General features: G+C 41.5%; 1 protein-coding gene across 1 annotated transcript; it reads right to left on the bottom strand.

Annotated features, from left to right (window-relative positions):
• Nucleotides 1–12,201: 12,201 nt before the first annotated feature.
• On the bottom strand, nt 12,202–16,775 carry LOC149174082 (uncharacterized). The gene is given in 2 exon segments (XM_089420735.1): nt 12,202–13,763; nt 13,874–16,775. Coding segments are annotated over 2 exon segments (3,351 nt in total). The 3' UTR covers nt 12,202–13,314.
• Nucleotides 16,776–20,886: the final 4,111 nt, after the last annotated feature.

Here is a 20,886-nt window from a genome sequence, read left to right as displayed (position 1 = left end):
CCTCTGGCTCCTATCCTGAGGACGTTGCTTGGCCCTCCTCTGTTGCTGCCTCTGTTGTCTATGCTGTTGCTGCTGCTTCTGCGGCCTTCTTTTGCTCCACGAATTTCTGTGCCACTTCGCGTACTGCCCTTACCTCAGCTGCTGCTTTTTCATTCCACCTTCTCTCGGCCAGTTGGGTGACGCGCAACTTGGCATCATGCTTCTGTTTCTGGGCTGCTTCTTTCTCTAGCTCCACCAAATCTAGGGCGCGCAACTCGGGAGGCCATGTCTCCAATACTGTAAAGATCGCGTCATCAGTGGCTACAAATGGTAGCTTTGTCCACTCCTACGCCGGATCCTTTCGTGCCCTGATGTATATGTTGTGCATGTCCACCTTAAAGTCTGGAAAACTCTGCAGACTGTTGTGCACCGTAGGTGACAGGTGCGGCCTCCTATTGATCCACATTCGGATGCTCGCCTCCATGAGCACCTAGAAAATTTTAGTATCGCAAATCCATTTCGCGTCCTTGGTGGCTCAGAGCGAAGCATACTTCGTGGCCTCTAGTAAGTCTCGGTCAATGTTCGGGAACTGACTATCCTCCGGTAGTTCTCCCACTACCAGCAAAATTGATAAGAGCAACCACGCGTAGTGGAAGGTCTTACCCTGCTCTTGGGCCTCGCAACAGTTTAACAAAAACTCCTCACAGAGGAACTCGACCCAGTTGAACTGGACCTCCTCCGCGCACTATTCGGCCAACGCGACCACCGGTGTTGGTACCTCATCGGCACGGAATTTTCTCATTACTTTACCGGCCAGGAGTTGAGTTGCTACACGCACCCCCTTATCCTTGATGCTGAATATGGCATAGCCCCTCTTCTTTTTCTCCAGTTTATAATTTGCCTTCATGGCTTCCGCGAGAGCCAAATCGTTTCCTTTTCTGGCTATAGTCACGGGGTCCTTTCCCTGACAAGGGAGTTGGGAATACTGTGGATGAGGTCTGTCGTGATGGGAATAGGCTCCTCCAGCCATAGATACCCATCATGCACCAGGCAGAGCAGCTGCCTGATGACGAAAATGGTGATGGGCGAGCGGTGGAAATATGGTATCCATAACAAATGTAGCAACCCGGCCTTTTCCACACTGCGCAGCCATTTTCGCGGCTCTAATGTTATCATTGCCCCTTTCATATTCTGCTTCATTAGATTTTCCATCTCTAGGTACAGAATCTTCTCGTTGTCCGCGAGGTCCCAGTCTTTAAATTTCATGGTGGGCACGCGGCCTAGGTGCAAGCCCTCAAAAACAATTCCATCGGGGAGGAGCGGGGTTTGGAGTGCACTCTTCGTTGCATCCAGATCCTTCGGTATTTTGGTCTTCCCTCTCTGCGGAGGGACATACACAGGAAGTTTTGCTGCAGAGCGCAATGGTTGGATGTCTTCCTCCACGTCTTCTTCTTCTTCTGCAGTGGCAATTCGGGCCTGCAAGTCTTCTTCCTCCTCATCTATTTCAATGGTGATTGCCTTCCCTTTTTCTTCCATTGATAAGTTGTTGTGCCGCGGATTCCTCGGGGACATGTGTACTGGTCCCATTGCCTGCTTGTCTTTCTTTGGCCTCGGCGTCTGTGGTGATTTGGGGATTTCTGTCACAACCCCAGCACCTTCGGGAACATCTTGTACCATGGGGGTCTGCGCGACCTCGCCGGCGGTTCCTTCTTCAATGCCCAACCCATCCTTAGTGGTCGTCATCATTTCTACACTGTATGTTATCTTTCGCAAACTCAGGGGCTCTATTCTCGCTCGGCTCTCAACACTTTGTGCTCTGCTCAACTGCTCAATTCTCAAATGACTAAGTGTTGTCTGCTGGCTAGCCCTTTGAGTTTTATAGCGCCTTTTGAATTCAAATTTGACCGTTCCCCCCAATTCCAGGCCATCAATGCTCTCTTGGCGGCATATTTTCCCAAATCTTTCTCATAAATCACATCTTAAATGCCCGCCGCCTACTCCATTTGGCCTCAAATCGGACATCCCGTCATGAAAAATGATACCAATGGTCACTTCCCAGCCAACTCGCATGGTAGCACAGCCCTTCATGCGTGGTCGCGAACCCTGTGACATTCTGCTCCTGCGCGCACTTCTTAGAGCGCACAGCTCCCAGACAGAATAATTTATAGTCCCACGCTCCCTTTCAACTGCCTGGAGCACTAAGACTGTGCTTCCTATGGCTAGTCAGGTGGTTGCACCACCTGTGCGGGGCTCCATCCCACCCTCCAGCATAGTACGTGGAAAATCCTCATCTGTCATTGTGGCAATCGACGCCACGTGTTCTACTATTTGCAATGTGCTTCCCTGGTTACTGCATTTGGTGATATGTCGTCCTAGCCATGGCAGCAGACTAACCAATTCCCGGCGATAGTCCTCTAAATCGTTAGAATGATCGTATGCACCTTGCCTTGTTGTCCTTGGTCTGTTGATGAGAAATTCTCCCTTTATTTCGTTTTCCAACCACGTGACCTCTGCATCCAGTAAAACTCCTTTCTTCCTTAGCCGTACGCGGTCCTTTTCAAGTTCGCGAAGTCTAAAGTTTCCCCTTCAGATTTCTTCCTAAAGTCTTATATGTTCTGCTTCGCATAGCTATGTGATTTCTTCGTTTCGAGCTTCGCGCATGGTCAAATCTATGGTTGTTGTTACATGTAGACTCAGCTTCGCATGCTCTTCAGAGATTACAACCCCTGCTTCATACCACGGCTTTGGAATTTCTCTCGCGCTCAGGGTTTTGCACATGGTCCTATAGGCCCATCAAACCGCTGGTACGTGCAGGTCCCATTCAATGCGTTTCACATGGTGGACCCTGTTCAGCACTTCGCACACCTTGTGAAAGGCTTCCCTGCTGATAATCCTTGGTGCGCTTCATCTTCGTTGCTTCTGCGTTTTGTTCCTGTTTTCTATTAGGAGAGCGGTGTGCGTTGGTGTGGGCTACGTACCATACGCCTGTATCCATCTAGAAAGGTGGGCATGAAAACTGTTTCACCCCTCAAAACTGGCTCTCATCTGTAGCTGAGGTTTTCCAAATCATGTAAGCATCACCTTTCTGCAGTCGCACCAATCCCCGAAACTCTCCTGGTGTGTACCCCACCACCTTGTGGGCGTAGCGCGCAGTGCCCATTTCAGAGCATCGAACTGTTGTTGTTCTGGTACTTCACTTTCAAATTTGTTTAGGAATTCCTCCACTGATGTCAATCCGTCATACATGGGCAGATCCCTTGCCTTTGTTGCTACATAGCATAATGACCAGTTCTACCATCGTTCTACTGTCTCGTCTGAATCCGAAGTGCAGGAGTTGTCACACTCCCACGAAATCCTACCATCTGCTGTCGGATTCACTCAATCCTGCTCTCACGCGGTTATCTTGTAGATACAATCGAGATCGTCATCACTATTGTCGCCGCGCACCGGTTCTGTATATCGCACTCCTTCGGCAGGATCTAGCGGTACTACTACGTGTAGTGACTTTTTTTTCAAAAACCATTTTGCGCTTCTTCAGGTTTATGACTCCGTCCATATCAGTGGCCCAATCTATGCCCAGTAGCGTGGGATAGGGATTGCTATCGTCAACAATATCTATCACTTCGAAATCCGCCAGCGCGCTCGCGCCTTCAATATCGACCGTTACTCCTTGCAATCTTCCCATGGGTAAGATCTTTTGTTGGTTCGCCATTTGCAATTGAATAGGAGACCATTGCAACGCGGGCCTGCCCATGCATTCCCATGTCTGCTTTGGTAGTACATTCGTGTCCGATCCTAGATCCAGAATTACTTGATCCATTTCATACTCTTCGATTTGTGCAGTCAACCTCATTTCCCTTCCTGTTCGTGATATATGTTTTCCGAGCTTTTGTACTACGCATGGCTCTCCTAACCCAGCACACCTAGTGATAAGTTCCTGCAGTCCCTTCATAGCCCTGCTATCATGCAGCAGCTTCATACATGTCTCCAGAAAGGTAGTGAGCATTGAAGGATCCATATCCAGTTCTAGTTGATTCTTACTACCCGAAGTGGAGGCCTCCGTGAAGCTCTTCTTAGCTTCCATGAATGTCTCCTTCGCGCACTCCAAATCAAATTCAGGTTCCTTTGTAGGAGCCTTGCGAACCCACGCACTTTCTTCAGGCTACTTACCTTTGTCATCTCTTGTTGTGATACTGCTCCGAAGCACAATGTTCACATTCGGATCCTCTTCGCGCGGCTCAGCCCTCATCATTTGTAGATTCTGAGTTGGGGGAGGCTGGATTATTCCCTTATCGCGCAACCTCGCTATCAGGGTAGGGAAATCCTCTATCTCATGGTCGAACTGAGTAAAATATAAACATGATGCTCTTGTCAGATTTTTACAATCACGAGCATAGTGTCGCGACCCTCCGCAATTGTAACAAATCAGCTGTCTGCGACCTCTTCCTGGGCCCATTCCACGTCGACCTCAGCCGCGCCCCTGAAATCGAGCACGCACCATTCCTGCATTTTGGTCGAGGGCTCGTGTTTCAGTCTGCACCCTATAGGTAGGGGTTTGATCCATCATTAGCTCATAACTTCTGCAGGTGCGCTCGTCATGGCCTACCGACCTGCAAAAATTATAGAACAATTGTTGGGACGTCTGCGTATACTTCTGTAAGAGATGACAATTGTCAGTAGCATGTTTTCCTCCTATTTGACAGATCACACACCATAATGCAGGCGCCGTGCTCGGCCCTGCTTGTGCCTCCGGTCTTAATGGCATCGGCCCTCCTGCCACCAAATAGGTCGCGAAGCCTAGACAGTGATCTTTGTCAGGTCCCTATCCCTTGCATTTGATGCACCATACCTCCTCACACACCTCGGGGCGAGTTGTCCTGTCCTGTTTTAGACTCTGCATTTCCAGACATAAATTTTTCAGTTGTGCGTGGATTTGTTGAACTCCTAGGCCAGGATCTTGTATAGGGGTTTCGTGTAGTCTCATTGCAATCTCCAATGCTTCGGCCTGGGTGGATAACTTCTACTACGACAGCGTTGTCCTCAGATGCGACGTTAGGGATGCTACAAACCATGCGCAGTGCTATGCATCCGTCAAGGTCATGTTGGCTTCGTGAATCATTCCCTTCAACCTCTGATCCAGTTCCCAGGGAGTCTCGCCTGGAAGCATCGCGATCTCCTTGAACCCAATAATCGATTGTGTCTCCGATTTTGGCTTGCTAAACTCCCTATTCAGCACGGCTTGGATTTCTGCGATCCCTGCGTTTGGATTGTTATTAGAGTCTTTAATGTACCACGTCAGTGTGTGGTCCTGCAACATTCTCACCAGTGTTGCCTTCATTATGTTGTCATCCGCGACTCCGTGCGCTTCCTATACTACCTTTACCATGAACCAAAATTGGTCTGGATCTTCATTTCCTACTCCTTTGAATACCGGTAATTTTATTGCAGTCACCATACTGAACTGGGTGGGTGGCGGAGGTGGTGTGGGCGGAGATGGAAGTGATGATGGTGAAACCGGTGGTGGTGTAGGTGGGGGTGGTATGCACGGAATTCACTGCCTTATCAGACTGATAGCGCTTCTCGAAGAAACTTTCGCGAGCTCCTCCTCACTCTCTCGCGAGGGTGAAATCAAGGGACTAGTCTCTAATTCTTTGCTACTTCCATTTCTGTAGATCTTCCCACTTTGCGTAGTCCCAAACCTTAATTTATTCGCATAACCCGCATTTCGCACAGTAGCATTTTAATCCAGGTATTCAAAGATTTAATGTACTTACCTCGCGGTCCTTTGAGGAAACGTCGTTCTACCTCGATGTAGCTGATTGATGTGTCTATCGCGAACTCAGTGATGAACCCTCCTATAATCCGATCGAGCCAATGGTCCATAGCGTGCGCGATCTTATCTTCTGATGCATCTAGTCTGCGCACCAATTCCAAAGTCCACACGATTGGTTTGTCGAGCCTACACCTCCCTTAAATGTCTGCTAGCTTTGCGATCCACTAATACAACTCAGAAGGGAAGGATGCAAAGAAAATCTCGTGGATTTCCGTATACACATAGCGCTCTAACCACTGTTCCTTTGATACTTGCGGATTCCTATTTTCCTGCACCGCGAACTCGTGAATTTTTTTGTCCAACCACTTTTCAATTTCTTTCGTGGTCGAATTCTAGTGACACGACATCAGACATCCCTTATGCAGATCCCAGTCCCGGCAACGAAACCATTTGTTGGCTTAGTGGGGCCTGACCCAGGTTCAGAAGTGATTTAGCCAAACAAATCTCGGTACTACTGGCCCTTTCGGCAACAGTCTGTGGAGCGCAGACTAAGGTCTCACCCGAAGTAGTATGGGAGGGTGCTAGAACCAAGTTTCCATACCCTAGGGATGTATGATGATTTCAAGTGGTCCACGGTTTGATCCAGCACGCACGTCGCTAAGCGCACTTACCCTGGGGATGTATGATGATTTCAAGTGGTCCACAGTTTGATCCAGTGCGCACGTCGCTAAGCGCACTTACTCGTACCTTGCAGCCTGAGATGTTGCCTTCGCGCAGCCCTATTCAGGGGCCGAACAGTGTTATTACCCAAGTCCCTACTCACCGTCCGATATTAGTTGATTTACTTAACTTACTTGTATGCTTTCAGTTATACTTAACAATATTCACAATACAAGTGTGCGCAATAACTAAACAATATAATTGCAAGTAACATAAAACATGTAATAACTTAGAACAGATACACATAATTGGTAACAGAACTTCTCTTTATTATTCTCTTCCTTCAGTTACAGACTTGACTCTACCCTGCGCACTCAGCTGCAGGGGTCCGCGCACTCAGCTGCAGACTCTACTAGGCCTCTGCGCACTCAGCTGCAGAGCCTCTTCCTACTACTACGACCCAAGACACTTAGACTTTTCCTCTACACTTCGCTAACCATCAGATTCCATCCATTCATTCAATTCTTATTTTCTTCTCTACTTTACAACTTAGAGCCTCGCTCTATTTATACAATCCCATTGTTTGCGGACCATGGGTAGGCCGACACTACATTCAAAACTTAGGGCGGACGGCCCTATGACTCTAACATACAATCCGCGCTCCGCACCCACAATTCGCGGAGCTTTACAATAATATTCCTCAAAACTTGGGCTTTGAGCCCCAAAACATGCTGTGGGGGGATTCCATGCCCAACACAAGGGGCCAAATAATGATGTGTGCATGTCGTAGGGCCCTCCAAAGGCTCAATAACATCTTGAAGTGCCATATTGAGGAATAAATTCCTCATAATATGATGGGCAAGGGGGTGGCCCCTTGTTTTCCAAGTAGAAGACATGTCGTGCTCTCAATGGGTCTAAAGACACATCAATGACTCCATGGGTCTCCATATGAATCGGAGATGCCTGTAGATCCTCCACAATGGTCCAAGTGGTGGAATGAATGCTACCATAACATCGTACAAGTGTTGGGACACCTACCAAGAGTGTGGGGCTCCTGTGGGGGCTGTTGGGCATAGTGTACCAATCATGTCACCATCATCCCAAAAATGGATCGTTAGTAGTCTGTGAACATCCATGAAGATCTGTGGAGTGTTGTTTGTTGCTATGGAGGCCCATGGATCTCTATGCACACCCTACATGTGCCAATGTGGACCTTTGGGGGTCAGGATCCCATATAAGGAAGCCAAACCCAAACGGAAACCACCAGCAATCCTGCATAAGATCTGATGTATCCCCTAGGCTTCCAATACAATCAGTCATTAGAATAATCAGGTAAAAGAGCTTACAAATCATGGATAGAAAAGTTGGCACTTCATAATGGCATGCCCTTTTGTAGTGGCCTTTGGCATGTGCTAGTGTCTCCAAGCTCCAAAGGGGGTTAGCCAAGTACTTTATTACATGGTTTCAGCCCTTAGAGGGGATAGTATGTCCAAGGTACATCCTTCTAATGGGGGTGGCAAGTGACAAATAGGTGATATGGAATAGCGAATGAGAGGGGCAACCTTGGGCCACATAATGGGGCATAGGGGTAGCTAGATAAGGGGAAGCCCATACCTGGTATATAATGTATAGGAGGGAGTAGTCATGGTACATGAGGTTCCCCAACTTTGATTTTTGCACCCTTCTTTATATTCCTTTTACCTTTTATGAATTTTCTTTAATTAACTGTCCGGGGCTCAAAGGACAAGAGCATGATGTGTATAATATAGCAGCGATTACCCCCTTTGAGGCAAGGCGGTTCATTGCCCTCCAGGGGTTGGGACAATCATGGGTTCCTGAATGATAGAGGAGGCTCATCTAGGGCCTATGGAACCAGGATGATGGCCATGGATGGGGTAGGGCTCATGTGTTGTTTTTTTCCGACGTGCTAACTATTTTTGTGTTGGCCATCTTTTGCATTTTGTGGTACAATTTCCTGTTAAATGTGGCCAATTATGCTTTTTCTTCTTTTTTAGTTGCTTCAACCTCTGTGGCATCATTCTAGGCCTGAATTAAGGTGGGAGCAAGGGGAGAGGGAGGCTAACCCTATGTGGACCCAAAATGGGAATGTGGACCGAGGTGGGAGAAATGATGAATGGGGGTATAGTGAATGGAAAGGGAGTAGTATGTGTGGGCAAAGGAGCGGGACCACGCACCCAAAGTTAGGGTTTCCCAAGTAGTACCACCCTAGAACCAAATGGTCAATAAAGGAGATCCCACAGGACTAAGATCCAAGGGTAACAACCAAAAGAGATCAAGGAGACAAGAGTGCAAACTAAAAGGGGAAGAGAGAGAAAGAGAGAGGGAGAGAGAGAGAGGAAGAGGGAGGGAGAGAGATAGAGATAGATAGATAGATATGGAGAGAGAGTGTGTATGTTTGGGGGCTGAGAGAGAGAGAGAGAGAGATAGAGAGGGAGAAGAAGAGGGAGAGATACATAGATAGATAGATATGGACAGAGAAAGAGTGTATGCGGAATAATATAGAGAGATAAAGAAGGAGAGACAAAGGGAAATAGAGATATAAATGGAGGGGTCAAGAGGGAAGAAGAGAGAGACAAAGAAAGGGAGGGAGAGAGAGAGAGATAACGTGACATGTGTTTATGGGGTTGAGATAGAGAGACAAATACAAAGAGATGGAGGGAGATATCGATATAGATGGAGCAAGGGAGAGGGAAGAAGAGAAAGATAAAGAAAGGGAGGGAGAGGTGGGGAGAGAGAGACGGGGTAGAGAGGGAGGGGGAGGAAGAGAAGGAGAGAGGGAGGGAGATAGACATAGAATTTGCATTGATTTCAGTGTAGATGTTGATTTATACTCCTATTTGATTGCTTGCACTAGATGCATTGGTTTCAATGTAGATATTGATTTCTAATCGTATTTGATCGTTTGCCCTATATGCATTGATTTTAGTGTAGATGTCGATTTCTAATCCTATTTAATACCTTATACTAAATGCATTGATTTCAGTGTAGATGTTGATTTCTACTCCTATTCGATTACTTGCACTGGATGCATTGGTTTTAGTGTAGATATTGATTTATAATCCTATATGATCGCTTGCACTAGATGCATTGATTTCAATGTAGATGTCGATTTCTAATCCTATTTAATACCTTACACTAGATGCATTAATTTGAGTGATGATGTTGATTTCTACTCCTATTTGATTCATTACACTGGATGCATTGGTTTCAATGTAGATATTGATTTCATAATCCTCTTTGATTGCTTGCACTAGATGCATTGATTTTAGTGTAGATGTTGATTTCTAATCCTATTTGATTGTTTGCACTAGATGCATTGATTTCAGTGTAGATGTTTATTTATGATTTGATGCAACTAGATGTATGATGTACATTAATTTCAAAGTAATTAGATTAATAGTGTGCATTGATTTCAGTGTAAGCACGTCTCTTCCCCCTCCATCTATATCTATATCTCCCATTGCCTCTCCTTTATCTCTTTATCTCACCCCCCAAACATACACACACTCTCTCCATATCTATATCTCTTCATCCCTCCCTGTATTTGCCTCTCTCTTCTTCCTTCTCTCCCCCCCTCCATCTATATCTCTATCTCACCCCCAAAACATACAAACTCTCTCTCATTGTGTGTGCACATAAACATTATTCATGGCGTGAATTGACTTCATTGTTACAACAATTCAACGATAAACACAATACTTGATTTTTCATCCTACATAAAATGTTCACTTACCTGAAATGTCTTCTTCTTAAAACTGTAAACTATTTGTAATTGGCTACATTCTTATTATTTTCATTTTCCATCATTCAACATTGTTAATCACTTTGCATTCAAACGCAGTAATAGAGAATAACTAATAGGTGTGACAATAAGAATAGTAAAAGAAAATAGTTTCAGATTGATAAAAAATGAAGATTGTTTGTAATTCACTATATTCTTATTATTCACATTTTCTATGATTCAACATTGTTACATTGTCACTTTGCACTTTAAATTTTTATTTTATCATTCAAGTTACTAAAAGTCTCTCTCATCTCAAAAAACTGAGGTAACTAAGCAAAGTTAAAGTTAAATTGACCAAATTATTATTAGACATATTTAACATACTTAAAATGATCAAAATGATTATATGTTCAACAAATTTTGTATGGCCGCACTACTAAACCCGTCTAGATCCTTCTTAACCCCGAATCTATAAACGCCGAGAGGGATCAAATCTCTCGAGGTGCAAACCTTTCGTCAATTTTTAACTCAAAAAAGAGATTTGCACCTCAAAAAATTTGATACCTCTCGGAGCTTGATAAATTCACGAGTAAAATAGATTTAAGCTATGACTTTTTTCCTTTATTTATTTATTTAAATAATTTTTTCTTTGCTTTTTGTTAAAATTCCAAACTTCTTTATAAAAACGAAAAAAAAAAAAAAAAACGACATTTTCCACTTCCTTAATACAAGTTAAAAGAACCCTTACGACAATAACTTAAAAGGAATCCAAATGGCTCTCGAGGTGCCGATCATTTGTGCTCGAGCTCTAAAATTTAAGGCTTGTCGCCTCAATTTCGCGTTCCAAATCAATGGCCCTCGAACATTTCATTATCATGAACGACTCTCTAATAAACAATCTTATTCCAGCTCTTCCCAGGCGTCTGCGGTCCCTAATTCCCAATGCTCGGCCAGGAGCCATTGCGAATAGCCTCTGACACTTGGTGGACTCTGCGCCCTCGTTGCCGAAAAAATATTGCAGGCTTTTGTTCCCCGTGATGGAAAAGTTTCCAGGACAGAATCACACCAAATTTGTAGACAGCGACATCCGAGACCAGAGGTACATCCCTTCCCTGAATTGGAAAGAGGGGTGTCAACTGTTCCTTACAGGTGGGTGAAATTAGAAGAATACCGGGAATTACCCTGTGGAAGCCAGCAGACAGAAAGTTTTGTGGACAGGGTTCGATCCCTCACAGCCATTATGTTAGCTCTGATACCAGTTGATGAGATCAGAGGTAGAAGCACAGAGAGACACAGCAGAGGAGCACAGACAAATGGAGAACAAGACAGAGATCACAAATAAGAATGGAGAACACACAATATAAGTTTTTCATTAGATGAGCACATGGCTTGCTTTATAGATGAGCATAGAGCTGATAAGAATAAGAATAAGACTTAGCTAGATGTAAAATTTATGTGTAGTAGGTTCGGCTGCAAACAGCCATAACTTTCGGCGTAAGCACAGCAAAGTGACGCAGAAAATTTCAATTCGACTTCACATTTAACAACAATCACCATTTTTGTTACATCTTCATCTTTGAAACCTCATCCTCTCCCAAAAAAAAATGTACATGCATTGTGATCATAGTTCGAGGAAGGCTTTACAACCTGTAGCATCTTATGTAACAATTGCCCAAATTCCGCAAGACCGACTTGAATATTAACATTGAAAGAGTATGGTTGAGCAGACAATTTTGGCTTCAAACACAGTCCCAAGATGTCTGGATTTTTTTTTCAGAGAGAAAATCGTCATGGATTATATTAAGGGAATACAAAGATCTAAATACATGATCAAAATACATAAGGGAATATAAAGATCTAAATACATGATCAAAATACATAAGGGAATATAAAAATCTAAATACATGATAAAATACATGAGAATCGGCAGAAATATAGTCCACATCATTACAGCTTGTATCAGATAATATCACTGATGATCAAACAGCATAACACATATAACGCTTCACGAGAAGGGAGTGAAGCCAACATCAGAATAGATTTAAAAAGTGCTGGATCAGCAAGAGCCGCATGAATCCGCGAACAGAGAGAGCATATGGGTCCAAAACATAACACATATAACTGGATTTTATGGTATTACGGAAGAAACACACTCTGGCAGATTTTAGGATTAGAAGAGGAAATGGAACACCCACTCAACTGTCATCTCCTTGAGTTGATCATGATGGTTTTCGACAGAGAACTAGAAGTATATAAAAATAAAATTCCCTGCCTCTGTTCAATTCGCGGCCTTGGCAAATGAAATGGGTGGTCTCCCATATTTTAATGGAGAAAGTCTGCAATTTTTTTATATGTCACCTGTAGCATGCATTGCCGTGGAAAATAAAGGTGAGATCGAAAATATGCTTATTCCCATGAGGTTTTCCTTTTAGCATCGAAATCTTTTTCTGGCTTCATTTCCAAATCACTTTACGTTTGGCTTCTGTATCGCCTCTTGGAAGAACCAGCAAAATCCCTCAAATGGTGTGCAATTTTTCGAATCTGCCCGGTATGAAGACAATTGGGATCGCTCTGCCAAAAAAACCCATGTCGCGGGTTTTTAAATTCCTACTCCATTTGTTCAGAATGTTCATTTAAAACTCGCTGTCTGAATAAATCTGCGTTTTTTTAAAATGCTTCATTTTCCATGACATGAAGTTCATCAATAATGTTATGATCCTTGTTTGAAATCTCAGTCAACAAAGCAGTCTCTACAACTGTACCTACAGCTTCAATAGAAGTATACCGACCCAATTTGAAATGACCAGAAATATTGACAACCTACAGTTGGACAGACTACACATTTGATAAGGAATAAAACTTTTTGCAAGTGCAGGTTTATATTAAGCTGACAAGCAGGTTTTTGCAAGTGAATTTTTTTTTAATACAAGTTTGTCTAAGAGAAGTTTTGAAATTTCAGGCTTACAAGATTCAGTTACAACACCAGTCCTGGTGCCCCTACGGCTGTCCATGGCCTCGTCCCTGCCATAATAGTGGCGAAAAACATTGAAACCACACACAGGCAATTAAGGAGAACCAAATCTCCTTCACAGTCCATACCTCCTATGTCATAAATGAGATCTGAGATCTGTTACATAGCATTAATTTCTTCAAGCAATCAAGATGTTGAAGAACTTTGACCTTCACAAATGTTGTTGAGAGTAGTGCTTGTACTACCCAATAAATGTGTTATATTTGATTGCAATTTGGGAATGGCACCAGGGCTCAAAAAAGTGTCTCTGATGTTTTGCAGCATGCCTAGAATGACCATCATAGTAGGTCGTCCTTCAGGAGATTCATTTGTGCAAAGCAATCCCACATTTATTAATGAACTAAGACAATTGAGATTATTATCTTCCTCAGTACAACTAGCCGTCCTCCTTAGTAAACCCAAGTCCACCACATCCATTAGTCGGTTTGGAAAACTGCTACCCACCCATTTTTGCAAGTTCATTCCTTCTACAAACATGTCGTGGGTGGGCTTCTTTCCAGTGAGCATTTCCAATAGCACTATTCCATAACTATAAACATCACCATTTGTTGTGACTTGTCCACCCACTCCATATTCTGCATTCATAGATCATCATCTTAAGGTTTTTAATTCACAATGGTTAATAAAGATTTAGAAAAAAAAATCACAAGATTAATTAAAATATGGTATGTAGTTTAAGTAATACCTGGAGGAATGTAGCCTGTAGATCCTTTGAGTGCATTTGTGGAAGTGATATCCCCATCTTCATTATTTGCAAAACATAGAGTAGCAATGCCAAAGTCTATTAAATATGCAGTCATATCTTCACCCAACAACACATTGTTGGGTTTCAAATCACAATGAATCACTTGCACAAAACAATGGTGATGGAGATATGTCATGCCTTGGGCGACATCTATTGCTATATTCAACCTTTGAATCAAATTCAAACCACTTTGTTCTCCATTATCGGGATATAACCACTTTTCTAAGCTTCCATTTGGCATTAATGGAAATATCAAAGCTTTGATTTGGAGATCTGAATAACAAGTTATGACCCGAATCAAATTTCGGTGTCTAACTCTACCCAAAACTTTGCACTCTTTATCGAAACTCTTTTGAGCCCCTTCATTTTGTAGATTGAGAAGCTTGACAGCAACCATTGTGCCATCATTCAAAATCCCTTTGTACACTTTTCCAAAACTACCAATTCCTAACAAGTTTGCATCACTAAATTCATTTGTTGCAATGGCGAGCTCTGCATAGGAGATTCTTCGATGCCCCACATTTAATGATGGACCAATCTCTCTCTGAATATTTCTCCTGCAATTCTGTCTCCACAAGATTGCAAGAAACAAACACAATACAACAATTGCTACAACAACAACAGGTATGATAACTCTTTTGAGATTCGAAACACTTTTATGTTTATGAGCATAGCATGGTGGTAGATTTACCCAAGGTCCACATAGACCAAGATTTCCCATAAATGCTGTGGCACCAATCTTTTTGAAAACTCCACCTTTAGGGACTTCTCCTGATAGCTTGTTGAAAGAAAAATTCAAGTGGTGGAGCAATGTGAGATTTGCTAGTGATACGGGTATTCCCCCTGACAAATTGTTGGAGGAGAGATCTAGGTCTTGAAGACTTAGAAGTTCACTGATTGACACTGGAATTGGACCTTCAAGTGCGTTATGAGAAAGATTCAGATATTCTACTTCTTGGCAGCTTCCAAGGCTACTTGGAATGTAGCCAGTTATTTGATTTGCAGAAATATCTATGGCTTGAAGCTTATTGAACTTTCCTAGTTCTAAAGGTACATGGCCACTTAATAAATTGTTTGACAAGTTGAAATAGAAGGCTAAATTTGCAAGGCCTGCAAGCTCTTCAGGTATGTGCCCACTAAGCTTGTTGTATGATAGATCTAGCAGTAGTAAGTTCACACATTTCCCTAAACTTGCAGGTATGTTTCCTGAAAACTGGTTATGGTTAAGATCTAAATATCTTAATTGTTGGAGGTTAGCCATAAAATCAGGGATTTTTCCAGACAAATTATTTCCAAAAATAGATAAGAGACCTAAACCCTTTAGCTGCCCAATTTCCATTGGGATGTTCCCTTGTAAATTATTGGAATCCATATATAACCTCTCCAACTTCTGAAGCATACCAACTGAAGATGGGATTGACCCGGTAAAAGAATTACCATATAAACCAAGGAATATTAAGCTACTTAAATTTCCAATAGCAGGAGGTATTTCTCCAGCTAATTCGTTCAAACCCAAGTCTAAGAAGTAGAGTTTTGTAGAGAGGTGGCCTATAGAAAACGGCAATTGCCCAGTGAAGTTATTCTCAGATAAGTCTACATCTTGTAGATCGGAACAGTTACTAAGAGCAGTAAGAATGGGGCATGTCGTGGTGTTGCCGCTAATAAGGTAATTGCCGCCCAACTAAAGCCGCCGGAGATGTGTCAATTTACCCAACTCCATAGGCACTATTCCGCTCAGCTGGTTCCCTGCTAAGTCAATCAATTGTAACTTGGTACAATTGAAGAGGGATGAAGGAACGCTGCCACTCAGCTGATTAGCACCCAAATAGAGTTCCTTTAACTGGGCGGTCTTCTTGCTACACAATTCCGACGGAATGTGGCCAACTAATCGGTTAAAAGATATTTGCAATACTTCAAGATTGGTGCAGTTAGACAACGAAGACGGAATGCGTCCCGTCAGATGGTTTTTACCCAGATAAAAAAGGCGGAGCTGGCTTAGCATACCCAATTCGGAAGGAACACTGCCGTGAAAGCTGTTGTCACCCAGATTAAGAAGGATGAGCTGGCTTAGCATACCCAATTCGGAAGGGACACTGCCGTGAAGGTTGTTGTAACCTAATTCTAAGTACTGCAAAGAGGATATGTTTCCCAAGCAGTCCGGGATTGTACCAGTCAAATTGTTAGCGCCTAAGTACATGGTTCTTAGGTTGGGGAGAACACATAGTTGTGGGGGAATGTTCCCTGTGAGATTGTTATAGCTGAGAGTCAAGTTCCGTAAATTGTGGCAGTTAGCTAGAGTGGGCGGAATGGAACCCTGGAGTTCATTCTTAGACAGGCGAAGTATCTTTAAGCGAAAGAGGTTTCCCATTTGATAGGAAATGTGACCCTGGAAACTGTTATTACTAAGGTCGAGTATCCTAAGAAAGGAAAGATTGGCGAGAAGGGGAGAGATTGTACCTTGTAATGCCAAGCTTGAAACATTTAGGGAAACGACTCTCTGCCTGCGCCTGCTGCATATGATACCCGTCCACTCGCAGAACGAAACGTTTGGCATCCAAGACGTGGCTAAGGACTGGGAGGGATCATATGTGATTGCAGACTTGAATGCAAGCAGAGCGTGTTGATCGGAAGCATTGGTGAGACGAGGAGGATGGTGAGGGAAATGGGCGATGGGTGTGGAAAAGACAAAAGGAGGATTGAGAAAGAGAATGGAATAAAAGAGGAGTAGGTGGCAGCACCGGAAAAGAGAAGGGACGTAACAGGTATCCATCATTTCCTTCTCTGAAACACAACAATGACAATGCTTCAGAAAACCAAATTGTGATTGTTTATATAGACGCATAGATACATTTGTAACTTTGAATTTAGAATTCATAGAAATTCGAACTTGGAATAAAGTTGTCTCGAAATCGTCCAGTCCGTCGAATTTTTGGATCAACAATGATGGTAAATACCCAGTTTTGTGTGGAAGTTTGAATAAAGTAGGCACTGACTTATAAACAATGATGGTAAATACCCAGTTTCCGCAAAAGTAAGAAAGAATATCACTAATAAAATAAAATTAATCAAAATGCATTATCAATAAGGAGTAGTCGACTTTTTGAAAGCTTTTCCGGCGATTTTTTCCGGTGAAAATCCGGCAGTAATTTATTGGAATCCAAGTTTGATAGCTAATTTCTGCACAATGAAACCGTCCCAGGGGTTTTTCAGGGTGCTGAATCCGAATATGCAGTTAAAAAACCATTTTAACTGCAACAAATCATGATTTCATGTCAATTTCTTCCGCCGGATTCCGTCACCGGAATCTCAAAAAGTCGCATTATAGACAACTCCTTATCAATAATACACCACGGGAGTCAAAAATCTTTCCGAGATTTTATCCGCTGCTAATTTAAAAAAAGAAAGACCGCACTCACATTAATTAAATCTTTCCGTTTGTTTGAAGTTTGAATAAGTGAAAAAGCATTTTCATTTTCAAAAAGAAAAGACCGTCCTTGCATTATCAAAAATATTTCCGAGATTTTCTCCGCTGCTCATTTTAAAAAAGAAAGACCGCACTCACATTAATTAAATCTTTCCGTTTGTTTGAAGTTTGAATAAGTGAAAAAGCATTTTCATTTTCAAAAAGAAAGACCTCACTTAGATTAATTAAATCTTGTCACCTGTTTGAAGTTTGAATAAATGAAAAAGCATTCTCATTTTCAAAAAGAAAGACCGCACTCAAGAGATTAATTAAACCTTGCCGTCTTTTTGAAGTTTGAATAAATTAAAAAGCATTCTCAGAAGTAGTGAGCAAAAAGATTGTTTTTAGGAAAATCAATTAAAAGTAATTTTATAGTTTTTTAGACATTTATCAATTACATTAATAATTATTAGATGTATAGTGTTAATTTGCTTATTAGAAAATGACTATTCATACTTATTAATAATTATATAAATAGTAATAATGTATATATATATATATATCTATATATATATATAAACATTTATACATTTAACAATAACAAAATTAACATAATATAATAATAGTATACAATTATTACTAATAGTACTTATTTATTTCTCACCATTATCTTAATAATTAATATACATTTATTAACATATTAATATAACTATCAATATTCTTTATATATACTTAGATTATAATCACAATGTTAATAATATTGACCCATATATAAATAATATAGTATATTAATAATATTAATTATATTAATAGAGATTAATAAACCGAAGGTCCAATAATATTATAAACTCAACAGATTAATATTATAAACCCTGTTGGAAATAATAATCCCAACCACCGCAATAAACAGCGTAACAGCAGCCATACTTGTGAGACGTATTTTTGCAGGGTGCGTCTCTCTTTGAAGATGGAAGGACTGAAGCCAGACTTGAGCCATTCTGAAACGCAACAAAGAATTTAAAGCAGTCAATATATGGACAAGCATTCATTCAGAGACTATTGCCCAAACTCCAGAAACACCTGATTCTGATCACACTCAACAATGACATCATATTAATTTCACTATGTCATGAATTAAATGTAAAATTGTATGTTGAGTTAAATATGAATGTAAAAATTCATTTTGACAAGTTAGAGAGTAAATTCATTTTGACAGGTTAGAGAGTAAGAGAGTTGAAAAAATTGAAGAAAAAAAGAGTGCAAGTCTGTAAGGAGAAAATCGTGGAACAAATTTTGGTGGGCACGTGAAAACAACAGTTACTGTATTTTACTATGTGTTATTTCGCGTGAAATTTTGTTTTTACTTGGTGAATGAGCTGCAACCTCATATGAATGTATTTTCATGTTTTAGAATTCAATACTAAGTTTTTATTGTGTTGCTCCAACCTTATCTTGTTTATCTTTGAGTCTGTGTAATAGCGTCTGCGAAATCCAAATCTATGAAATAGCTCCACGTGCCCGAAGGTAGCTGGGTGAAATCATCTCCGCGGTGCGCGAAGTTAGCTGTGCGAAAGTAGCTTTGCGAAAATCATAACTCTCTGCCCCTCTGCAAAAATTAAATTTCCTAAATATTTCTAACATGGTATTTCTAACATGGTATCAGAGGGGGTTAAATATTGTTAGTGTAAAAACAAGTGTTTTTACTAGCAGTAAGAATTGTTTTGAGGGCAGACTGTTTTTAGCATATTTACCAACAAGTAGAAAGTTTTTTTTTTATGCTCAGAAATGGCAACATCAAGCACAAGCTTGACTAATCCTCAAATAACTCAGTTTAATGGCAAAAATTATGATTATTGGGCTATTACAATGAAGGTCCTGTTTTCTTCTAAGACATTTGGGATTTGGTGGAGAATGGTTTTCAAGAACCAACAGATGCAACAACATACAATGCCTTATCTCAACAAGAAAAATATGTGTTAAGGGACAACAGGAAGAAGGATTCAAAAGCCCTGTTTTATATTTTCCAAGCAGTTCATGAAAGTATTTTCCCAAGGGTTGCAACAGCAACGAAGTCCAAGCAAGCATGGGACACCCTCCAGACAGCCTACCAAGGCATGACAAAAGTCAAGACATCAAAGCTGCAAATGTTAAGGAGAAATTTTGAAACACTTTGTATGAAAGAGTCTGAAAATATAGACTTGTTTTTTACACATATAAGTGGGTTGGTTACTCAAATCAGGTCTCATGGTGAGATACTTGAGGAAAGAAGAATAGTTGAGAAATTTTTGATAAGTTTTCCAGCAAGGTTTGAGGCCATTGTTGTGGCCATAGAAGAGACAAAGGATCTCTCACAGTTCTCAGTGGATGAGCTTAATGCATCACTGATTTCTCATGAACATAGATTGAATAGAGCAGCAAGCTCCTCATTGGAGCATTCCTTCAAGACACAAGTATCATTTGGTCAAGGATGACGCAGAGGAAAATCATATGCTAGAGGAAGAGGAAGAAGCCCACACAGAGGTGGAAGAAGCAGCCCTTCAAGCTCAAATGGAAGAGGCAGCAATCAAAATCCAAGTCAAGGCCCAAGCCAAAATCAAGCACAAGGTCATAGGTATGATAAATCTCAAGTTCAATGTCATTACTGTAAGAAGTATGGTCATTATGCAAATGAATGTAAAAAGAAGCAATATGATATTAGTAACAAACCAAGTGTAAATTTCACAAGAGAAAATCAGAACCATGATAGCATGTTTTTAGCTTGTAATGTAGCACAAAAAAAACAGAGTGATATATGGTATCTAGATTCAGGGTGTAGCAACCACATGTCAGGAAACATAGAAATGTTTTTTGATCTAGATGAAAGTGTGAAATCTGAAGTGACATTAGGGATTGATAGCAAAGTATCTGTCATGGGAAAAGGAAGAGTTAATATCCTAACAAAGAAGGGGGAGAAGAAATACATCTCAGATGTTTACTTTGTCCCCGGTCTAAAACATAATCTCATGAGCATTGGACAACTCATGCAAAAGGGCTACAATGTCTTCTTTAAGAATGATGTATGCACAATTTTGGATAGGCCTCCAAGCAGATAGTTGATTGCAAAGGTTCATATGACAATCAATAGAATGTTTCCCTTAAAAATAATATCAGATTTGCAAAAAGAAGGTGCACAAGCACAACTCTCAATGAACTCACAAGAAGCTGTGCGAAAAGAGGCAGTTGTCATACAAGTAAACTTTCAAGCAGAGGTAAAAGATGAAAACTGGTTATGGCATTTGAGATTTGGACACCTCAACTTTGGGGGTTTGAATTTGCTGCATAGGAAAGGCATGGTGAAGGGTTTACCACTCATAGAAAAACCAGACAACATATGTGAAGGATGTATCTTGGGCAAGCAACATAGAGAGACATTTCCAACAGGAAAGTCAGTGAGGGAAAATGCACCTTTGGAGATTGTCCACTCGAATTTATTTGGACCAATGCAGACACCATCAATTGGTGGCAGCCACTATGTATTGACCTTCATAGATGACTACACAAGAAAGACATG

Source organism: Pinus tabuliformis, chromosome 4_1 (assembly GCF_031772625.1).
Source record: "Pinus tabuliformis cultivar Carrire ecotype Pingquan chromosome 4_1, CPIR1, whole genome shotgun sequence".
Classification (NCBI taxonomy): domain Eukaryota; kingdom Viridiplantae; phylum Streptophyta; class Pinopsida; order Pinales; family Pinaceae; genus Pinus; species Pinus tabuliformis.
This window is presented reverse-complemented; position numbering and strand designations above follow the sequence as displayed.